This window comes from Oryctolagus cuniculus, chromosome 20 (assembly GCF_051225735.1).
Source record: "Oryctolagus cuniculus isolate XC-2025 breed Fujian yellow rabbit chromosome 20, ASM5122573v1, whole genome shotgun sequence".
In the NCBI taxonomy this organism is placed as follows: domain Eukaryota; kingdom Metazoa; phylum Chordata; class Mammalia; order Lagomorpha; family Leporidae; genus Oryctolagus; species Oryctolagus cuniculus.
This window is the reverse complement of record NC_142886.1, coordinates 22,381,307-22,398,760: the sequence shown is the minus strand read 5'-3', so window position 1 is coordinate 22,398,760 and position 17,454 is coordinate 22,381,307. Positions and strand designations below refer to the sequence as shown.

The following is a 17,454-nucleotide window of genomic DNA, read 5'->3' as shown; positions in this document are numbered from 1 at the left end:
GTAAATATTCATCAACAGATACATTAGTTACAGGATGTTCTACAATATAAATATAATATAGCAATGGAAATAATGGTACTTGCAGCACATGGGTAAACCATAAAGATACAAGACACACAGTAAATCATGTTATTACCCCATTTATATAAAGTCCAAAAATAGGCAAAATGAGCCCACGTGTTTAGGATTCCGGACTGTGTTTGCCATGGGGACAAGGAGTGTATGCCCAGGGAAGGCATGGGGGTAGGTGTCTGGATGCTGTCAGTGTTCTGGTTTTTGATCTGAATAGTGATTACGTTGGCACACTTACTTTGTGAAAATTCTCCCACACATACATTTATGACATGTGCCCTTTTCTGTATGAGTGTCATCTGTCAATTCAAACATGCTTGCCAAACAGTCAATGGCCAACACAAAGCTGGGTTAGCCCCGGGACCTCTGTCTGGAGAGAGAGACAACCTGGAGGGCTGGCCACACCCACTGGGTCACCTCATTTGAGACCAAGGAGTACTATTGCCTGTATTTTTCTAACTAAGGAAGAGGAACTGGGCTCAAATTCCACAAAACATAATAAAAAGTAATTAGACTTGTTCTAACACCCTGGACCTTTCAGAGACTAAATGCTTGGTTAAAATAAAAACAACTCGCCAGAAGACAAAGTAGACTGCAGAGTGCATTCACCTCCACAGCATTCCTCCACGTTCTCCAAAATAACCTGCTGGCTTTACCCTGATGTACTGCACAAAAGGGAACATCAAAGAAGAGGCTCAGAAGCGTTGAGGGAGAGAGCAGCATGCACGGTCCGTACAGCTTTTGGGGTGCTTTCTATGACTGGGAACTTAACCACGCCCACTATCTCCTGGGGAGGCATCTCCAGTAAGCACCTGTAAAGGCCGGCATTGATAGAGCCAAAAATGCCAGAAACACAAGACTCCCACTAAAATATTTGTCAAACACAGTATTTCTCTTGGCATCTGTCACTATGTAGCCTGCTACAAGCTGGGATTCCCTTATTTGAACTGCTTGGGATCAGAAGTGTGTTGGATTTTGTCTGTTTCTGGGTTTTGGAGTGTCTGCACATACATTAGGGATATCATTCCAAACCAAACATGAAACCTTGTTGTTTCATATAATACTTCGTACACATACTCCAAGGTAATTTTACACAAAATATTTATACTTTTCATGGTACACATTTATGGGGTACAGTGTGACATTTCCACACATGTATACAATGCTTAATCATCAGATCAGGGTTCCGTGACATATCTATCATCTCAGTGTATCATTTCTTTGTACTGACACAGTATCTTTTATAATTTTCACATGAAATAGAAATTTCATGGTACAGAATTTTCCACTTGTGGCAACATGTCAGATATGAAATTTTTCGAGTATTTTGGAATTTCAGATTAGGTATGTTCGACTTGTATGAATTCAATCTTTTCTTTGCTGATGGTCTGTCTCCCCTATTTAAATGTAAGCTCTGCGAGGATGGACAATGTTTCGTTTGGGTCTCTACTTTGTTCCCTAGGTTCAGGATAGTCTGGCAACTGGAGGCACTCAATTCTTGATGAAAGAAACCATCAAGGGGGCAGCATTGTGATGTAGCGGGTTAAGCTGCTGCCTGGGAAGCCAGCATCCCATATGGGCTCCACACTTCCAATCAAGCACTTGGGCCAACTTCCACTGTTTCCCAGGCAATTAGCAGGCAGCTGGATTGGAAGTGGGGCATCCAGGACATGAACTGGCACCCACAGGAGATGCTGGCACGGCAGGCTGTGGCTTTATCTGGTATGTCCCAATGTCAGCCCCTCAAACTAGATGTTGATTTGTAATGCTAGAAATTATTAAATTTATGCTTCTATTTACAAGTGTTTTCTTTAAAGGATGACTGCTTCAGTAAGACCACTGACCTTGATTCCTGGTTTTGTCTAAGAGCACAATGGCTGACACCAGCTTCCAGGTATGAAAAACCAGCACACACAACTGTTTACTGATCATAATCAAGACAGCTCTACTTAGCAATCGCTTAGATTGGGGAACAAAGGTACACACAGATTCAAAGCTTTCACTGGTACATCTTTGTCAATGTACACAAAGTAAGGGGGTGTTCAGTGGGCAGGAGAGCATCACTCGGGGCTCCTGTAAATAGCACAGTCCCTGTCCTAATCCCAGAGATGTTCATGAGTTGGGGTGGAGCCTGGGAGATCCAGCACAATGTCCCCCCAACTCTGCACACCCCTGGGAACTGCAGCTTGGATCCAGCTGGATTATTCAAGTGCTGTGACTTGGTCAAAACTCAACTTGACGTTTGTCCAGAACAGGAAAAGTGAAGCCGGAGGGGCCGTGCTTTCAAGCCCTGGCCTGTGGCCATCTGCAGGGCTGCATGCACACGCAGAGTCCCTGGCCCCACAGCAATAAGCTAACAAACTTCTGGAGGATTCTGGTGTTTCCGGGTGCTCAAACATGACTGCATTTGCCCCTCAACTCTTCCCATTCAGCAATGGTCCATCTCCTCCTGCCTCTGCGACGCCATGCTTGGGCCAGCTGTACCTCGCTTGCTGGCCTTGGGCCCCAGCATCTCTGAAGTGGGTTTCACTGCAGTGCTGACAGTGTCACACTTTTTTTTTTTTTTTTAATTATTATTTTTTTTTAACAGGCAGAGTGGACAGTGAGAGAGAGAGACAGAGAGAAAGGTCTTCCTTTGCCGTTGGTTCACCCTCCAATGGCCGCCGCGGCCGGCACGCTGCGGCCGGCGCACCGCGCTGATCCGATGGCAGGAGCCAGGAGCCAGGTGCTTTTCCTGGTCTCCCATTGGGTGCAGGGCCCAAGCACCTGGGCCATCCTCCACTGCACTCCCGGGCCACAGCAGAGAGCTGGCCTGGAAGAGGGGCAACTGGGACAGAATCCGGTGCCCCAACCGGGACTAGAACCCAGTGTGCCGGCGCCGCTAGGCGGAGGATTAGCCTAGTGAGCCGCGGCGCCGGCCAACGTCACACTTTTTAAGAGCGACTGTGTGACAGGGCTGTCTCGCGATCACGGAGACTTTGTGTTAATTCAATGTGCTGCCATTCTGTTTTACCCAGGGCAAGTGAGATCTCTTCGTAAGAACTGCAGGACATTAATGAGCCGGTAACAAGGAGGAAAAGAAGAGTGGTGGCTATACTCGGAAGTGACTGTCCTCAGCGTACAGAGCGCGTGTTTACCTGTAAGCATGGCTACGCTGGAGCCACTAAGAATCTGCCAGGGAGTCCCTGGATTCCACATGAAAAGACCACTAATTTCAGGCTTTACATCAATTCTAGGGCACTTCCCCCTTCCTAAAGGATGGGTCCACCTTGGGATTCTGAAGGGTTCCTCCAGGACATGATCAGCAAGTCAGAGACACCCAGTGCCTCACATCAAAGGAGGACAAGAGGCTCCAGGGTATCGGAGGCACCTCCTCAATCCATGCAGATGTCTCATGCTGACCCAATGTTCCCAAGAAACGGAGCCTGAGTGCCGCCCGTCAGAGTCCTGAGTGCTGGGAAAGTGCTGCTCAACCTCTGCACTGCCACCTCCCAAGTGAACGCTGCCCGTGCTCCTGCAGGCTGCCCATGGGAGCACTTGGGGATGGATTTTCGGCCGGGCCTGCTAGGGGTGGCTTTGGGAGAAGGAGCAGCAGTTAGTCTCGTGTCACACAGCTGGGGCAAAATCTGGGCAAAGTCTGAATGCTGGCTCGATCCCAAGGGGAGGGAGCTGACTGGGTTTGTGTGACGGCTTGTACAAATACCAAGTCTCCGGGCGCGGCGCCACATGGAAGGCCCTTCCCGCCGCCCTCTGCACTAATCAGCTCTGTACTGCATCCAGGGCTGGGCTCTGCCCATCAGGAGGGCTTCTAGAGACACTGATTCCCAAAGATGGCGGAGGGGACAAACAAGTGAAGTAGGGATGGCTAAGCTGGCAAAGGGGACACCCAGGAATCTACAGTAAGGAAAAACTGTCATCTATAGGAAGCAGGGGTTGAGTAAGTACAAGGGAGGGTACACTGACCTGTATAGCATGGAGAAATCAGTGCCCAGGCATATGCGGAAGAGGCCTCAGGGGTAACAGTGGGCCACAAGCTGCATTAAGTCTGCAATGCTAAGCTATTTAAGTAAGGAGCTAACCAGGTACCTATGAACATTATCAGTTTTAAAGATTTATTTGAGCAACAAAGTGAGAACACGAGAGACTGATCGATCTCCCATCTGCTAATTCACTTCCCAAATGGTTATAACAGCCAGGGCTGGACCAAGCCAGGAGCCAGGAACTCCATCCTGGTCTCTCACCTGGCTGACAGGGGTCCAAGTACTTGGGCCGTATTCCTCTGCCTTCCCAGGTGCATTGCAGGAAGCTGTGTCAGAAGCGGAGCAGCTAGGACTTGAACCAGCGTTCTGGTATGCATGCTGGTGTTGTGAGCCAGGGCTTACGCTGCTGCCCACAATACTGGCCCCGTGAATGTACCATTTCACTGGGCACAGCTGAGAAGAGTACCACATCCAATGTGGCATCTAAAAAGGATAAACAACAAAGCAAGAAGCTTGAGAAGAGAAATATAACTTTAGGTTGAAACACAACCAGGGGCAGGTACAGGAGCTTTAGGAGACTCCTGCTTGGGGCCAGCACTGTGGTGTAGCCAGTAAAACCAATGCCTACAACGCCAGCCTCCTATATGGGTGCTGGTTCGTGTCCTGGCTGCTCTTCTTCCTAACTCACTGCTAATGGCCTGGGAAAAGCATAGGTTGGTCCAAGTGCTTGAGCCCCAGCCAACCATGTGGAAGACCTAGACGAAGCTCCTTGCTTCTGGCTTTGGCCTGGTTCAGCCCTGGCTGTTGTGGCCATTCTGGGAGTGAATCAGTGGATGGAGAATCTCTCTCTCTCTGCCTCTCTCCCTCTCTCCCTCCCTCTCCCTTCTTCCCTTCCCATTTCTCCCTCTTTCTAACTCTTTTAAATAAATAAATATTTAAATAAAAGGCTCATGCTTGTTGAAGGAAAAGTAACAAGATAACTGTGTTAACACAGGAGAGCATAAAAAGGAAATGATACAAAACCTTTCCTCTTAAAAGGCCATTTATAATCTGTGATACATTTGATAACCTTTCACACACAAAAGAAGCTATTTAGTAGGTGGACCAGGTATTATTAGATTACAGATAAGAAACAGGCTCGGTGAAATGGTATCATTGACAAAATGCCACATGGCTGGTCAAAGGTAGAACTGAGCTTTGAACCTGGCTTTCACAACAGAAATCTGTTTTTCCAAAGTTGCCCTCTTCACTTGCCTGGAGGTGGATGGCTATAATAGTTTCTTTCTTCTTCCTTTTTCTAAAATGACTGACTTAGAGCAAGGACCTACACTCAACAATTAGGTTAAGGCAAGTGGAGCCAAGCACATCTTCCCATAGTTCTTAGATGTCAGAAGCCGTCTTCATGTTTAGCAAAGACTCAGCTCTTAATCATTTACTTGAAGTTGCAGCTAGAGGAATGGAACACAGTGCTGAACAGGGGGATTTGCTACACACAGAAATTACTCTGGAAAGTTGTGGAATCATTCCTAAAAAAATAAAGTAGCTGCATAAATTCTCATCCTAGATGGATGCTTTAAATGTGAGAAACAACGGACCCGCTGCTCTATCTGAACTCTCTCTGGAGGATCTGTGTTCACTCCATCAAACGGATGAACGGCTGAGTTGCTTCACAGGACTGAGCCGTGGCCAATGCTCTCTTTGTGAGCTCTGAGCAAGCACTCAGGGCTTGACAGAGGGTTCATTTTCTCTACACACACTTCAAATTTCGCCCTCAGTGGACCCATTTTTCAGTCTCTGAGGTAACCCAAAGCAACTAAAGTTCTGGATAAAACAGCCAACCTCCCCATAAGCTGGCAGGAACAGGGCCAGATAGCTTGGGTCAGTTCATGTGCAGTTCTGTAATTACAAAAGCACAGGAAAACATCATCCTGAGCTCCAGCGTGTGCACCGCCACAGAGCAACAGGAGCACTGAAAATGATCCACACCCAACACCGAGGCCAAGGCAAAGGGAGCCGACCACAACTTTCAGGAGAGGCTCTGCCTTTGCGATTTTAGAGGCTGTGCTTTCAAGTTCTGAGTCAGTCCATAATAGTTCACCTTCATAGAAATGTAGTGCAGAGGCAGTTACAGAGAATTCTAGGTAGACCGAGATTTAGAGAGGGAATCTCACAGGTCAGGACAACGGAGTAATTTCTAAGCAGGGCACAATTTTCACATGCAAAGGATGACAGGGAGAGAGCAGCGAATGCAGGTTCAACACGCCAGCTCTCACACACAGCCCAAGCCACTCCTTGAGGGTCAGTGTAAACCACACACGAGCAGCCCTTTTTCTCTTGTACTCTCAATAGAGCTTTTTAGGCACAAACGGTGAACTTAGTAGGTCAACTAGCAAAAGCAGAGTGGGGAAACTGCGCTGTAGTGACAGCCACGGGCAGGCATTTTGCCAGGCCTTTAACCAGTGTCTCCCCATGGGCCGGAAGTGGCAGACACAAACCCAGATCCTGACCTAGAAGTGCAAGCAAGCTCTTATGAAGTTCTTCCTTGCTGCAGCCTGCATAAAGAAACGACTTTACCAGAAACTCGTGTTGCTCAAGGACTTTATGCTCTTTTATCCACACCTCTACACCAAGTTTTGTGCAACTCCAACACACCTGTAGAGTGAGCACCAAAATGTAACAGGTTTCCGGAAGAGTCAGGAGGTGACAATGGAAGGGTCTTTATGGTCCAGTTTATTAGCAGGGGCCTTGAGTCATCGGGCACAAAATGGGAGTATTAAGCATGATTTATCAAGCACCTTCTATGATCACGGGGTACTTGCCTGGCAAAGGTGCTCAGGATGAGCAGACTGGGTGAGCAATCCTGGAGTGGGCAGCAATGAAAACGCGCATGTGACCTCAAACTGGGGTGCAGACTGGCCTCAGGGCTCTGAGAGATGTCAGGGAGGGAAGTTCTGAGAAAAGCAGAATGGCTGGCTAATGAGGGGGGCCAGGACAAGTCAGGTCAGTGTTCCTGAGTGAGGAGGGGCTTTCAGCTTTATAATGTGTGGTTTTAAATCCAGTTCCCAGTCAGAAACACCTGTGGCCAGCTGGACCACAGCACGGATGCTGTGGAGCAGGCCCTTGGCTGCCCTATGAACTGGCACTGCGTACTGTCAAGGCCAGAACTCTAAGAGAAAACAAATCCAGTTGGGAAGAATGTATTAAAATTAGAGCCATCTTCACCTCTCTTATGCTGAACAAACAAATCACTTTAAGATCTCTTCCAAAAGCCATTGGGAAAAAATTCATCTCCAAATTTCCAGTGTCATAGAAAATACATATACATTCTAGAGAGTGACCCTTTAGAACAATTAACAGACTCTTTTAATTGTAAAAAGTTATCAGAATGTATAGCTTCTCTTAATGATGTTCAACATAACAAGCCTCTGTAATTACCAGCCCACACGAATGCGGTTCTCATGAGTGCTACATAAAACCCGCACAATCACCCACAGGGAGACTGGAGGACTGAGGGGTAGGAACAGAGCCCAGCCAGAAATGTGCCGGGGAACTTAATCACCGTAATTTAGATTTTGTCACCGAGTCCCAGGTACAAGCTTTTTTATGCACTGTCAAGAGATCTCCACATTAATTGCCGTTCCTGTCTTCTGAGGACACAAACACTCTAATTTGCTGTGATTTCAGTTTCTCTCGCAATGTGGCGTGTGCTAAGTCCCCTTTGCCTCCAGAAGAGGAAGGCTGCGAAAGCTCTGATTATCCAGCTTGCTGTGCCAACATCAACACGCTCAAGTCACAAAGCATCTTCATTTGCAGGAATCTGCAAACCAGGGTGACTAAACCTATGGGGGTGGGGGGAAGCCCTGCCACCCTCCCTGAAAGCCCACATTCTTCTCTTCCCTGCACCAAGTGACTTTCAATAGAAGAGTTACTTCCAAGTGACAAGTTCAATGATTCTGCAAGGCCTGTGTGAAGCAGAAGATTTAGGTAATCCTCTGAGGCCTCCAGGCAGCTCCAGTCAGCACACTGGACAATGCAAACCCAGGTGCCTCCTTTCCAGGGGACTTTGTGGATGGCCTGGAATTTGTCAGACGGTGAGAGTGGCCCCATGTTTTGGCTTCAGGGCCCCAGCTCTTTCCAAACATTACTCTACAGTGATGCCATGCGAGACAAGATGTCTACAACCTACTGTCCTGCCATCAGACTGGACTAGAGATAGATGCACAGATGCGACAGCCTGCTTAAAACCTTCCCAGGTATCGGGGCACTGGATCATGTCCTGATCCAGCGCTCTGCTATGGCCTGGGGAAGCAGCACAAAATGGCCCAAGTGCTTGGGCTCCTGCACCCAAGCGGGAGATCCCAAAGAAGCTCCTGGCTCCTGTCTTTGGATCATCCCGGCTCCAGCCGTTGCAGCCATTTGAGGAGTGAACCAGTGGCTGGAAGACCTTTCTATCTCACCCTCTCTCTGTCTGTAACTCTACCTCTCAAATAAATAAAAATCTTAAAAAAAAAAAAAAAAAAAAAAAGTGTCCTCCTTTCAAAACAGAGAATTGGAAAGCAAAGAAATGGGAGTTAAGCTAATCCTAGAAACCTGCTCTGAAAAGCATTCTAAATCAGCGCACAGTCTAAACACGGGCTATCGTTCTGTCTGGTGTGATTTTCGATGTTTATATTATCAGGCATCTGATGCCCAGCTTTCTGTTCCACTTTCCCAAACACCTCCCTTGTCCTAGTTGAATCCAGCATTCTGTTTTCCAAAGAGCAACAGTCACAAGATGCCCGACACTCAACAACACAGATTACTTTTCCAGTTTCATTTTGGAAATGAGCCATGGAGTTTCCAGACCTACCACAATCATTTCTGACTCCACACTGTGGTAGTGGCAAATGCAAACAAAACCTGAGAAGTGCTTTGTACCGCGGTGCCTGGAATTTTAAAAAGAAGGGGAGCTCAACAAGCTTATCAGTGAGACTACAGACCCAAAGCAAACCCAGAGCGAGTAGCAGAGGTTCCCTCTCATTACGGTCATCGGGTTCAAGGGCAGATTATGTGCCTGGATTCCCATTTAAAAAACAAACGTAGCTCAGGCTTTTCTCTTGGGGCATAATAATAAAAGAGACCCAGAAGGCAGCAGAGAGGATGAGTGACAACCGTGAGAAGCAAGAGGTAAAACCACTGCAGAGATCAGGAGGCCTAAAGAGCCAGCACAGGACGCCTCCTCCCTACAAGGAAGAATCTTGTCATACATGGAAATGAAGAACAGTGTTTATTTTGCCTAGTGGAAAGATATCCAAGCGTATAGGGGAATGTGTATTTTCTGATTTGAAAGGTGGATGGGGCTGTGTCTAATTTTAGCTACATCTGCTTGACACCTCCCACCCTCAACCCATCACTGTCAGGGGCCTATTACCGAAAAAAATTTACCACACAAACATCAGGAAAGTGCTGTTCTCAGGAAGGCTGTGCAAGACACGGGCTCAGCCCTGGCACCACGCTCTATGGGTCTTTTACAAATATGTCAAGATCTGGGGCAGGCATTCGACCTCGCAGCTACTTCAGGAGCAGGCTGATCCCTGTGTCCCATACTCAAGGGCCTCGGTTTCCATCCCTAGCTCTGGTTTCTGACTCCAGCTTCCTGCTGGTGCAGACCCTGGGGGGCAGCCATGACAGCCTGAATGATGGGGCTTCTGCCACCCATGTGGGAGATCTGCACTGAGTTCCCAGCTCCAGGTTGCAGTCCCTAGCGCGGACAGAGCCCGGCTCTCTCTCCCTTTGCCTCTCATATTAAAGATATGGGTAAGATTTTTAAAAGTATCTTCAAGACAGTCTCAGGGACTGGAGCTGTGGCATAGCGAGTAAAGCCACTGCCTGTGGTGCCGGCATCCCATATGGGCGCTGATTTGAGACTGTTCCACTTCTGATCCAACTCTCTGCCATGGCCTGGGAAAGCAGTAGAAGAGGGCTCAAGTCCTTGGCCCCCTGCACCCACGTGGGAGACCCAGAAGCAGCTCCTGGCTCCTGGCTTCGGATTGGCGCAGCTGCGGCCAACTGGGGAGTGAACCAGCAGATGGAAGGCCTCCCTCTCTCTCTGTGTATAACTCTGACTTTCAAGTAAAATAAATGTTAAAAAACAAAAACCAGTCCAGTCTATAATATTCTCTATCATTACCTGAAAGCCAAAATCACAAAACTTCTCTGTTCTGCACCTACTCTGGTATGTAGTCAGGAAAGTTAAAAAATATGCATCAACTCCAACCATACAAAGAATAAATCTGTAAAATGTTCTAACATTTAAAATAAAGAATTAGGATTATAGGGCTGAAGTATTTTGCTGGCAAATCAAAGGCATTAAGTATACAAAAATGACTGTACTACTTGAACAATCTCCTTTCTTTACACATGGAGCGAAGCACGTGATGGGGCCAGGACACTGGACTGGGGCCAGGCTGGGCGTCATGGCAGCTGTGTGCAGGGCACTTACTTACCTGGTGTGGGAGGCGGCATCGTTGATGCTGAAAGTGCTGTTCTCCCTGGTCAGAGGGCTGGAGCCGGCCTGGCTCTTGCTGTGGATGTCCAGGCTCAGCGAGGACTCCGTTTTCCGGTCCATGCCAGGGCTCTCTGTCTCCAGCGTCCGATCTGCCATGGAAATTACCTCACTGGAGCTGTGCCACAGCGGTGCCACTTTCTCCTTGCCTGGCCCTGCGCGAGGTGACGACGTGGCAGCCCCCAGGGAGACGGTGCTGCCATGGCTGGGGCCGTAGGAAGTGGTGTCGATGCCACTGTCGGCGGAGGTGCCTTGCAGGTAGTTGTAGCTGTTGAGTTCGGACTCCGTGCGGTCCCCGTCGTACCACTTCTCATCGCTGTGGGCACTTGACGCGTTGCTGGAGAGGGTGTTGCTGCTGGAGTGGCTCGAGTAGTGGCTGTCCGACTGTGAGGGAAACAGCAGGGGTGTATGTGAGCGAGGAGCAGCAACCACTGTGCGCTGGGTGTCCCGCCAGAGTCCGGCAGGCGTCAGGTCTCAGTAATGACAGGTCACATGAGACAGGAGGTGCCCGGCAAACAGTGACTCGGGCATGGCAGAAGCGCACTGGAAACATTTTTATTTTAGAATACATTTTCTGACACTGGATTTATGCTGAAGCATCGAAAGTACTGAGATTATTTTTTTTCTATTTTTTTTTTTACTTCATATTACAATTTTTTTTTAACTTTTATTTAATGTGAGATTATTTTAATCAGGAAAAAATCTGCATTGTCATTAAAAGTTATGTCTTAAAATAGAAAGGAACTATTTCCAAAGGGCTGGATTCTAAAAGCCCCACCACACAGAGTAAACAGAAGGCTGAATCTTAGACTAAGTCCCCGGTACCCACTCAGGAGATGGCTGTCCAAGGAGGGTTGAGAGGTAACACTTCCACAGGGGCGCCGGCTTACTCAGTGGGGGAAACCAGTCATTTCTACAGTCGGTGGCGGGACAGCTAGAATCCACGTGCAAAAAACAGAATGAAGTTCAATCCCGATCACACAGGAAGACAATCTCAAGGAGGATGGAAGATGTCAACGTAAGAGTTAAACCTGTAAAACTCTTACAAGAATACAAAGATGGAAAGCTCCAGGACTGTGGATGATACACTTGTTTTTCAGATGTGTCACCAGTAGCATAAGAAATACAAGGAAAAAAAATAGGTAAGTTGGACTTCATCAGAATTCAAAGCTTTTGTGTTTTGGGTAGCCCAATTTAAAAATGGGCAAAAGATTTGACTAGACATTTCTCCAAAGAAGATGCACCTGTACAGCTGGCCCATGGACACATGAAAAGATGCTCATACCATCTAAACAAGCTAAAGCACAACGAGGCACCACTTCCTACACACCAGGGTGGCTGCAGACAAAAAGGCAGACAGCAATGAAGGTTGTTGAGTGGAGTATAAACGTGGGAGGGCCTGATGTGGAAGACGAGGTTGTGGAAGGGGCTCGTGTTGTGGCGTAGTGGATTGAGCTGCTGCCTACAATGCTGGCATCCCGTATAGGTGTCCGTTCAAGTCCCAGCTGCTCCATTTCCAAGCCAGCTCCCTGCTAATGCATCTGAGAAAGCAGTGGAAGATGGCCCAAGTGCTTGGGCCCTGGCACCCATGTGAGAGGCCCAGAAGAAGTTCCTGGCTTTGGCCTGACCCAGCCCCTGCTATTGTGGCCATTTAGGGGGAGTGAACCAGTAGAGAGAAAAATCTCTAACTCTGCCTTTCAAATAAATGAAAATCTTTTTTTTTAAGTTTGTGGAAAATGGAATTAAAATATACTCTTATTTTGAAACTTATTTTGAAAAAACTTTTTTTTTTTTTTTGAGAGGTAGAGTTAGAAACAGAGAGAGGTCTTCTATCTGCTGCTTTACTCCCCAAAGGCCACAACAGCCAGAATTGAACCCATCTGAAGCCAGGAGCTTCTTCTGGGGCCCAAGGACATGGGCCATCTTCCCCTGCTTTCCCAAACCATAAGCAGAGAGGTGATCAGAGGAGGAGCAGTCAAGACATGAACTGGCGCTGATATGGGATGCTGGCATGGCCGGCAGAGGCTTAGTCCACTATGCCACAGTACTGGCCCCTGAAAAAATTTTTGAAATACAGTTTTTCTTTTTTTTTTTTTTAAATTTCAAGATACTTTATTTATTTATTTATTTTTTTGACAGGCAGAGTGGACAGTGAGAGAGAGAGACAGAGAGAAAGGTCTTCCTTTGCCGTTGGTTCACCCTCCAGTGGCCGCAGCGGCCAGCGCGCTGCGGCCGGCGCACCGCACTGATCTGATGGCAGGAGCCAGGTACTTATCCTGATCTCCCATGGGGTAGGGCTCAATTACTTGGGCCATCCACCACTGCACTCCCGGGCCACAGCAGAGAGCTGGCCTGGAAGAGGGGCAATCGGGACAGAATCCGGCGCCCCGACCGGGACTAGAACCGGTGTGCTGGCGCCGCAAGGCGGAGGATTAGCCTATTGAGCCACAGCGCCAGCTGAAATACAGTTTTTCATAATAAGCATTTTCCATTAATTTTTTGAAGAGCCCTCATATAGCCAAGGGAAATGAAAGAATACCACTATAAGAGTATCATTCTGGGGCTGGTGCTGTGGCATAGTGGGTAAAGCTGCCTGCAGTGCCAGCATCCCATATGGGCACTAGTTCGAGTCCCTGCTGCTCCACTTCTGATCCAGCTCTCTGCTATGGCCTGGGAAGGCAGTGGAGGATGGCCCAAGTCCTTGGGCCCCTGCACCTGTGCGGGAGACCTGGAGGAAGCTCCTGGCTTCAAACTGGCACAGCTCTGGCGGTTGTGACAAATTGGGAAGTGAACCAGCAGATGGAAGACCTCTCTCTTTCTCTGCTTCTCCTTCTCTGACTTTCAAATAAATAAATAAGTCTTAAAAATGATACTTTTTAAAAAATATTTATTTATTTATTTATTTGAAAGAGGAAGAGAGAGATCTTCTATCCACTGGTTCACTCCTCAAATGGCTGCAATAGCCAGAGGTGAGGTGAGTCAAAGCCAGGAGCCAAGAGCTTCTTCTGGGTCTCCCAAGTAGGTGCAGGGGCTCAAGCACCCAGGCCACCTTCTGCTGCTTTCCCAGGTGCATTAGCAGAGAGCTGGATCAGAAGTGGAGCAGCCAGGACTCGAACTAGTGCAGACATGGAATGCCAGCAGCGCTGCAGATGGTGGTTTAACCTGCTATTCCACAGCGCTGGCCCCAAGGGTATCATTCTTACTAGTCAAAAAGTAAACAAAGAAACAAAAAAAACCCAACACTCAAATGTTCGGCAATTGATGAGTGGATAAAAAAAGTGGGGCCTATCCACACAATGGAATATTTTCATCATGCAGTTGTATGACTTGTGTCATATGAAATGTGAAGGATCAGCACACCCATTGAGCCAGACAGTGGGCTGGTGGTTGTTAAGTACTAGATGGGATGACTGCTCAAGGACACAGAATTTTGGCAGTGGTGGGGGTGGGGTGCAGTAACATATCCTGGAGTAAGATCCTGGTGCTCAAGGCACATCACAGGGAATATGCCACGACACACTAAATTGTGTCCTGCACATGGGTGCATATTGTGGTATGTAGAGCTCTCTTACACAGAGGTTTAGATGCTTAGAACATTTTACAGAGTTTACCAGAGACAAGATTTTACCATATTTGGATAAAATAATATTTTAAACTAGAGGGAGGCAGGGAGTCTAGATACCTGTTAAAGACAAGAACAGACAAGGAACACATGTGGGTAGCTTTTGGTGGAGGCAGGAGCACACTCTCCACTGGCTGAGGTGTGGGCAGGAGGACAGGAGGGGACACAGCAGTTTGCGCTCACTGGGAAACTCTCTGCCCCAGTTCCTTCATGGGTGTTGCTCTAGTTTTTCTCAGTAACTTATCAAGCAGTGCCAGAGGGCCTTCGTTTACCTTGATTAGGGAAGTACTTTACCCATGGTGGGTCTGAACTGAAACGCAGTGAGACTGTAAGATGATTAAGGGATTTCTAGAGAACTAGAATGTGAACCACAAAGGTGATTTTAAAGTTTCTAGGAGGCACATTTTAAGAAGTAAAAACGTGAATTGAGTTTTTTTTTTTTTTTTTTTTGACAGGCAGAGTGGACAGTGAGAGAGAGAGACAGAGAGAAAGGTCTTCCTTTTGCTGTTGGTTCACCCTGCAATGGCCACCGCAGCTTATCCAAAGGCAGGAGCCAGGTACCTCTCCTGGTCTCCCATGCAGGTGCAGGGTCCAAGCACCTGGGCCATCCTCCACTGCACTCCCTGGCCACAGCAGAGAGCTGGCCTGGAAGAGGGGCAACCGGGACAGAATCCGGTGCCCCGACTGGGACTAGAACCCGGTGTGCCGGCGCCACAAGGCGGAGGATTAGCCTACTGAGCCGCGGCGCCGGCCTGTGAATTGAATTTTAGTATCATGTTTTTACCTAGCCCAATCTGTCCACATCATTTTACCACCTAACAGGGAAATTATGGACAGGGCCAGAAAGCCACAGATGGACCTGTAAGCACTAGGGAACTGTGTCGCCATGGTGAGAGGACAGAGATGTGTGCAGCTGTGGAAGGCCAGAGAAGCAGCAGGGGCAGCCGTAAGGGAAGCTAACGCTGCAACCTTTCATGCTTGCAACCGTGTAATACATAAAATCCCCTCCTAGCACATCTCTGTCACGAACATTTCAGGACGAGTATGTGAATGACATGATCTCCCATCCAGACTTGCAGGGACAAGGGCACAGCACTGAGAAGTTAAACTTCATCTCAAAGCAACCACAGGGCCACGGCAGCAGAAATTCCAGGGCCCTGGCAGCCTGTGGCCAACCTCTGCCAGGATGACTTCCTCTCTGACCGGCTGGACAAACAGCATCGCAGCCTGACCACTTACACATCACAAGGAAAGCCGACTGCTAAGACTCTGTTAGTCTTGTAAGTTGACGGTTAACTTACATGCCCTTGTTTGTTTGGAGACAAATGAACCACTGGATCCTGCCGCATTAATCTCCCACTCGGGCTCTCTCGGAAAGCTGGCAGGACCTTGGACACTGCCGGGAGATGGCACGTGGGCTCTGGAATACAGCATAGGACATTATGGTGCAGGCAACAGACAGATACAGGCACGTGTTAACAAATGAAGATGGCTTGCCACTGCATCTTTCAGTTCACCGGCCAGCCAACTCTGAATGTCAGCAGTAAGCTTGTTAAGAATCTACACCATAGACAGCATGTCAGAAACTTAAGTGGCTGATGGATAAAGCTTGCAGCTGGTGACAACGTGTCACATCATACACATTAGCATAGCCAAGTACCACCAAACCAAGGGCCATGAACAACACAGCAAAGTTTGGAATCAACTTTCGGTTTGGGGGACAGTTTAGAATGTATGCATTAAACTTAGGAAATTCATTCACCGCAGTGTGGCTACCCTGGCTCGGTCTGCAATACCTAGACAGGCATGGATGCAATCGCGTGTTACTTACCATGACACTTTGGAAATATTTTACCTGTGTATTCATGCTGCTCGAGGACAAAAGAATTGAAATCCTGAGGTCCTCTATAACTGTAAGCTAAGCACAACAGAAAAGACACACAGCAGCTAGTTTACTTAAAACAATTGCTTCCTTTCGGACTCCAAGTGGGCATTCAAGCTGGGGTTCCAAAAGTCAGAGATAAGCCATTTATCCTCTAATGCACCCAAGCTAACAGCCACAGTTGCAGGCTTCTGCAGCTCCTCCCTAACTGGCAGAGGACAAGGTAGCATACTCCTTCAGTCTGACCCTCAACCATCTCCCAAAGCAGAGAGGCAGGAAAACAAACATCCATGGGGTCAAGAAAGCTGGACTCCTGTCTGCACGGTGAATTGGGTACTGGGTTATGCCTGTAAGACCCTGATACCCAAAGACAGGCGGGCCTATCCAACAAGTAGTAACCTTCTAAACATTCTCATTTATTCTGTGATAAACCATCACAGAAACTTGTTCTTACAATCTGGGTGTAGAAAGGTCAGCCCTTTCTACACACAACAGTGTGCACTGAGTTGAGTGATGAACACCTAAGTGTTTTTCCTGGGACAGGACCCGCCTATTAGGAAGGCTGGCTACTCTTCTAGAGTGCTGGGATAGCAAACATGAAAAAAAAATGTACTTCAAGACTTGGATTTTGAATGGAGCAAAGTTACCACATGGATCTGCCACTCTGTGGTGAACAAGGCTTCCCTGGCAGGCTCAGGAGCAGGGATGAGAATGTCTGACCCACAGGCTGCACAGGGCCCACAAAATCATTTGTTTTGTCCTTGTCTAGGTAACAGCAGACAGACTCAAAATTCAATAAATCTGTAGCAGGCTAATTTTTAAGTTGATAATTTTTTATGGTCCATGAATGATGTTATAAATCCAAATGGCCCTTGGCAGAAAAAAGGTTCCCCACCCCTGCTATAGCGGAAACACATTAAAAATTTTTTAAAAATACCAAGTCTACACCTTATTAAGAGGATTGGACTCATCCATATTCATATTAGAGTCTTCCCTGTTAGGAGTGGGATGTCACTGAACTGAAGTGGATGCAAGGGGAGGGACCTGGAGGGAGGACTGTGTGAACGTGGACATGGGTCCAGGACAAAGCTTCTAATTACTCCTTCTAGTCCCAGGGCTCCGTCTCATTCCACACGTGGCTTCCTGAGAGCGGGTAGGGAGCCGCTGCAAGCTGCAAACAGCCCCTCGTGTCATGCCCAAGAAGGGACCCTTTCACACGTGCCATTACCATCTATCTCAACAGCATCAAAATGTATGGGGTTAAAAACATTCCGTCCAGAGCAGAAAAGCAGAGCAGAATGTGCTCAGGTTTTCTGTGTTGGGGGTGGGTGGGAAGAGTGGGGAGTGACAGATG

The 17,454-nt window shown here is 47.9% G+C and overlaps 1 protein-coding gene across 35 annotated transcripts in view; it reads right to left on the bottom strand.

The window, feature by feature from the left end:
* SIPA1L1 (signal induced proliferation associated 1 like 1) overlaps window positions 1–17,454 on the bottom strand; it is a 437,830-nt gene that overhangs the window by 19,179 nt on the left and 401,197 nt on the right. For 29 of the 35 annotated variants that reach the window (XM_089322259.1, XM_051826282.3, XM_089322258.1 and 26 more), the window contains 3 exons: window positions 16,074–16,136; window positions 15,520–15,638; window positions 10,538–10,980 (listed from right to left, as the gene is read on the bottom strand). In XM_089322259.1, the coding sequence (XP_089178385.1) occupies window positions 10,538–10,980; window positions 15,520–15,638; window positions 16,074–16,136 (625 nt within the window). The remainder of the gene's footprint in view (window positions 1–10,537; window positions 10,981–15,519; window positions 15,639–16,073; window positions 16,137–17,454) is intronic. The other 6 variants (XM_089322272.1, XM_089322271.1, XM_051826288.3 and 3 more) reach the window with 1 other exon arrangement.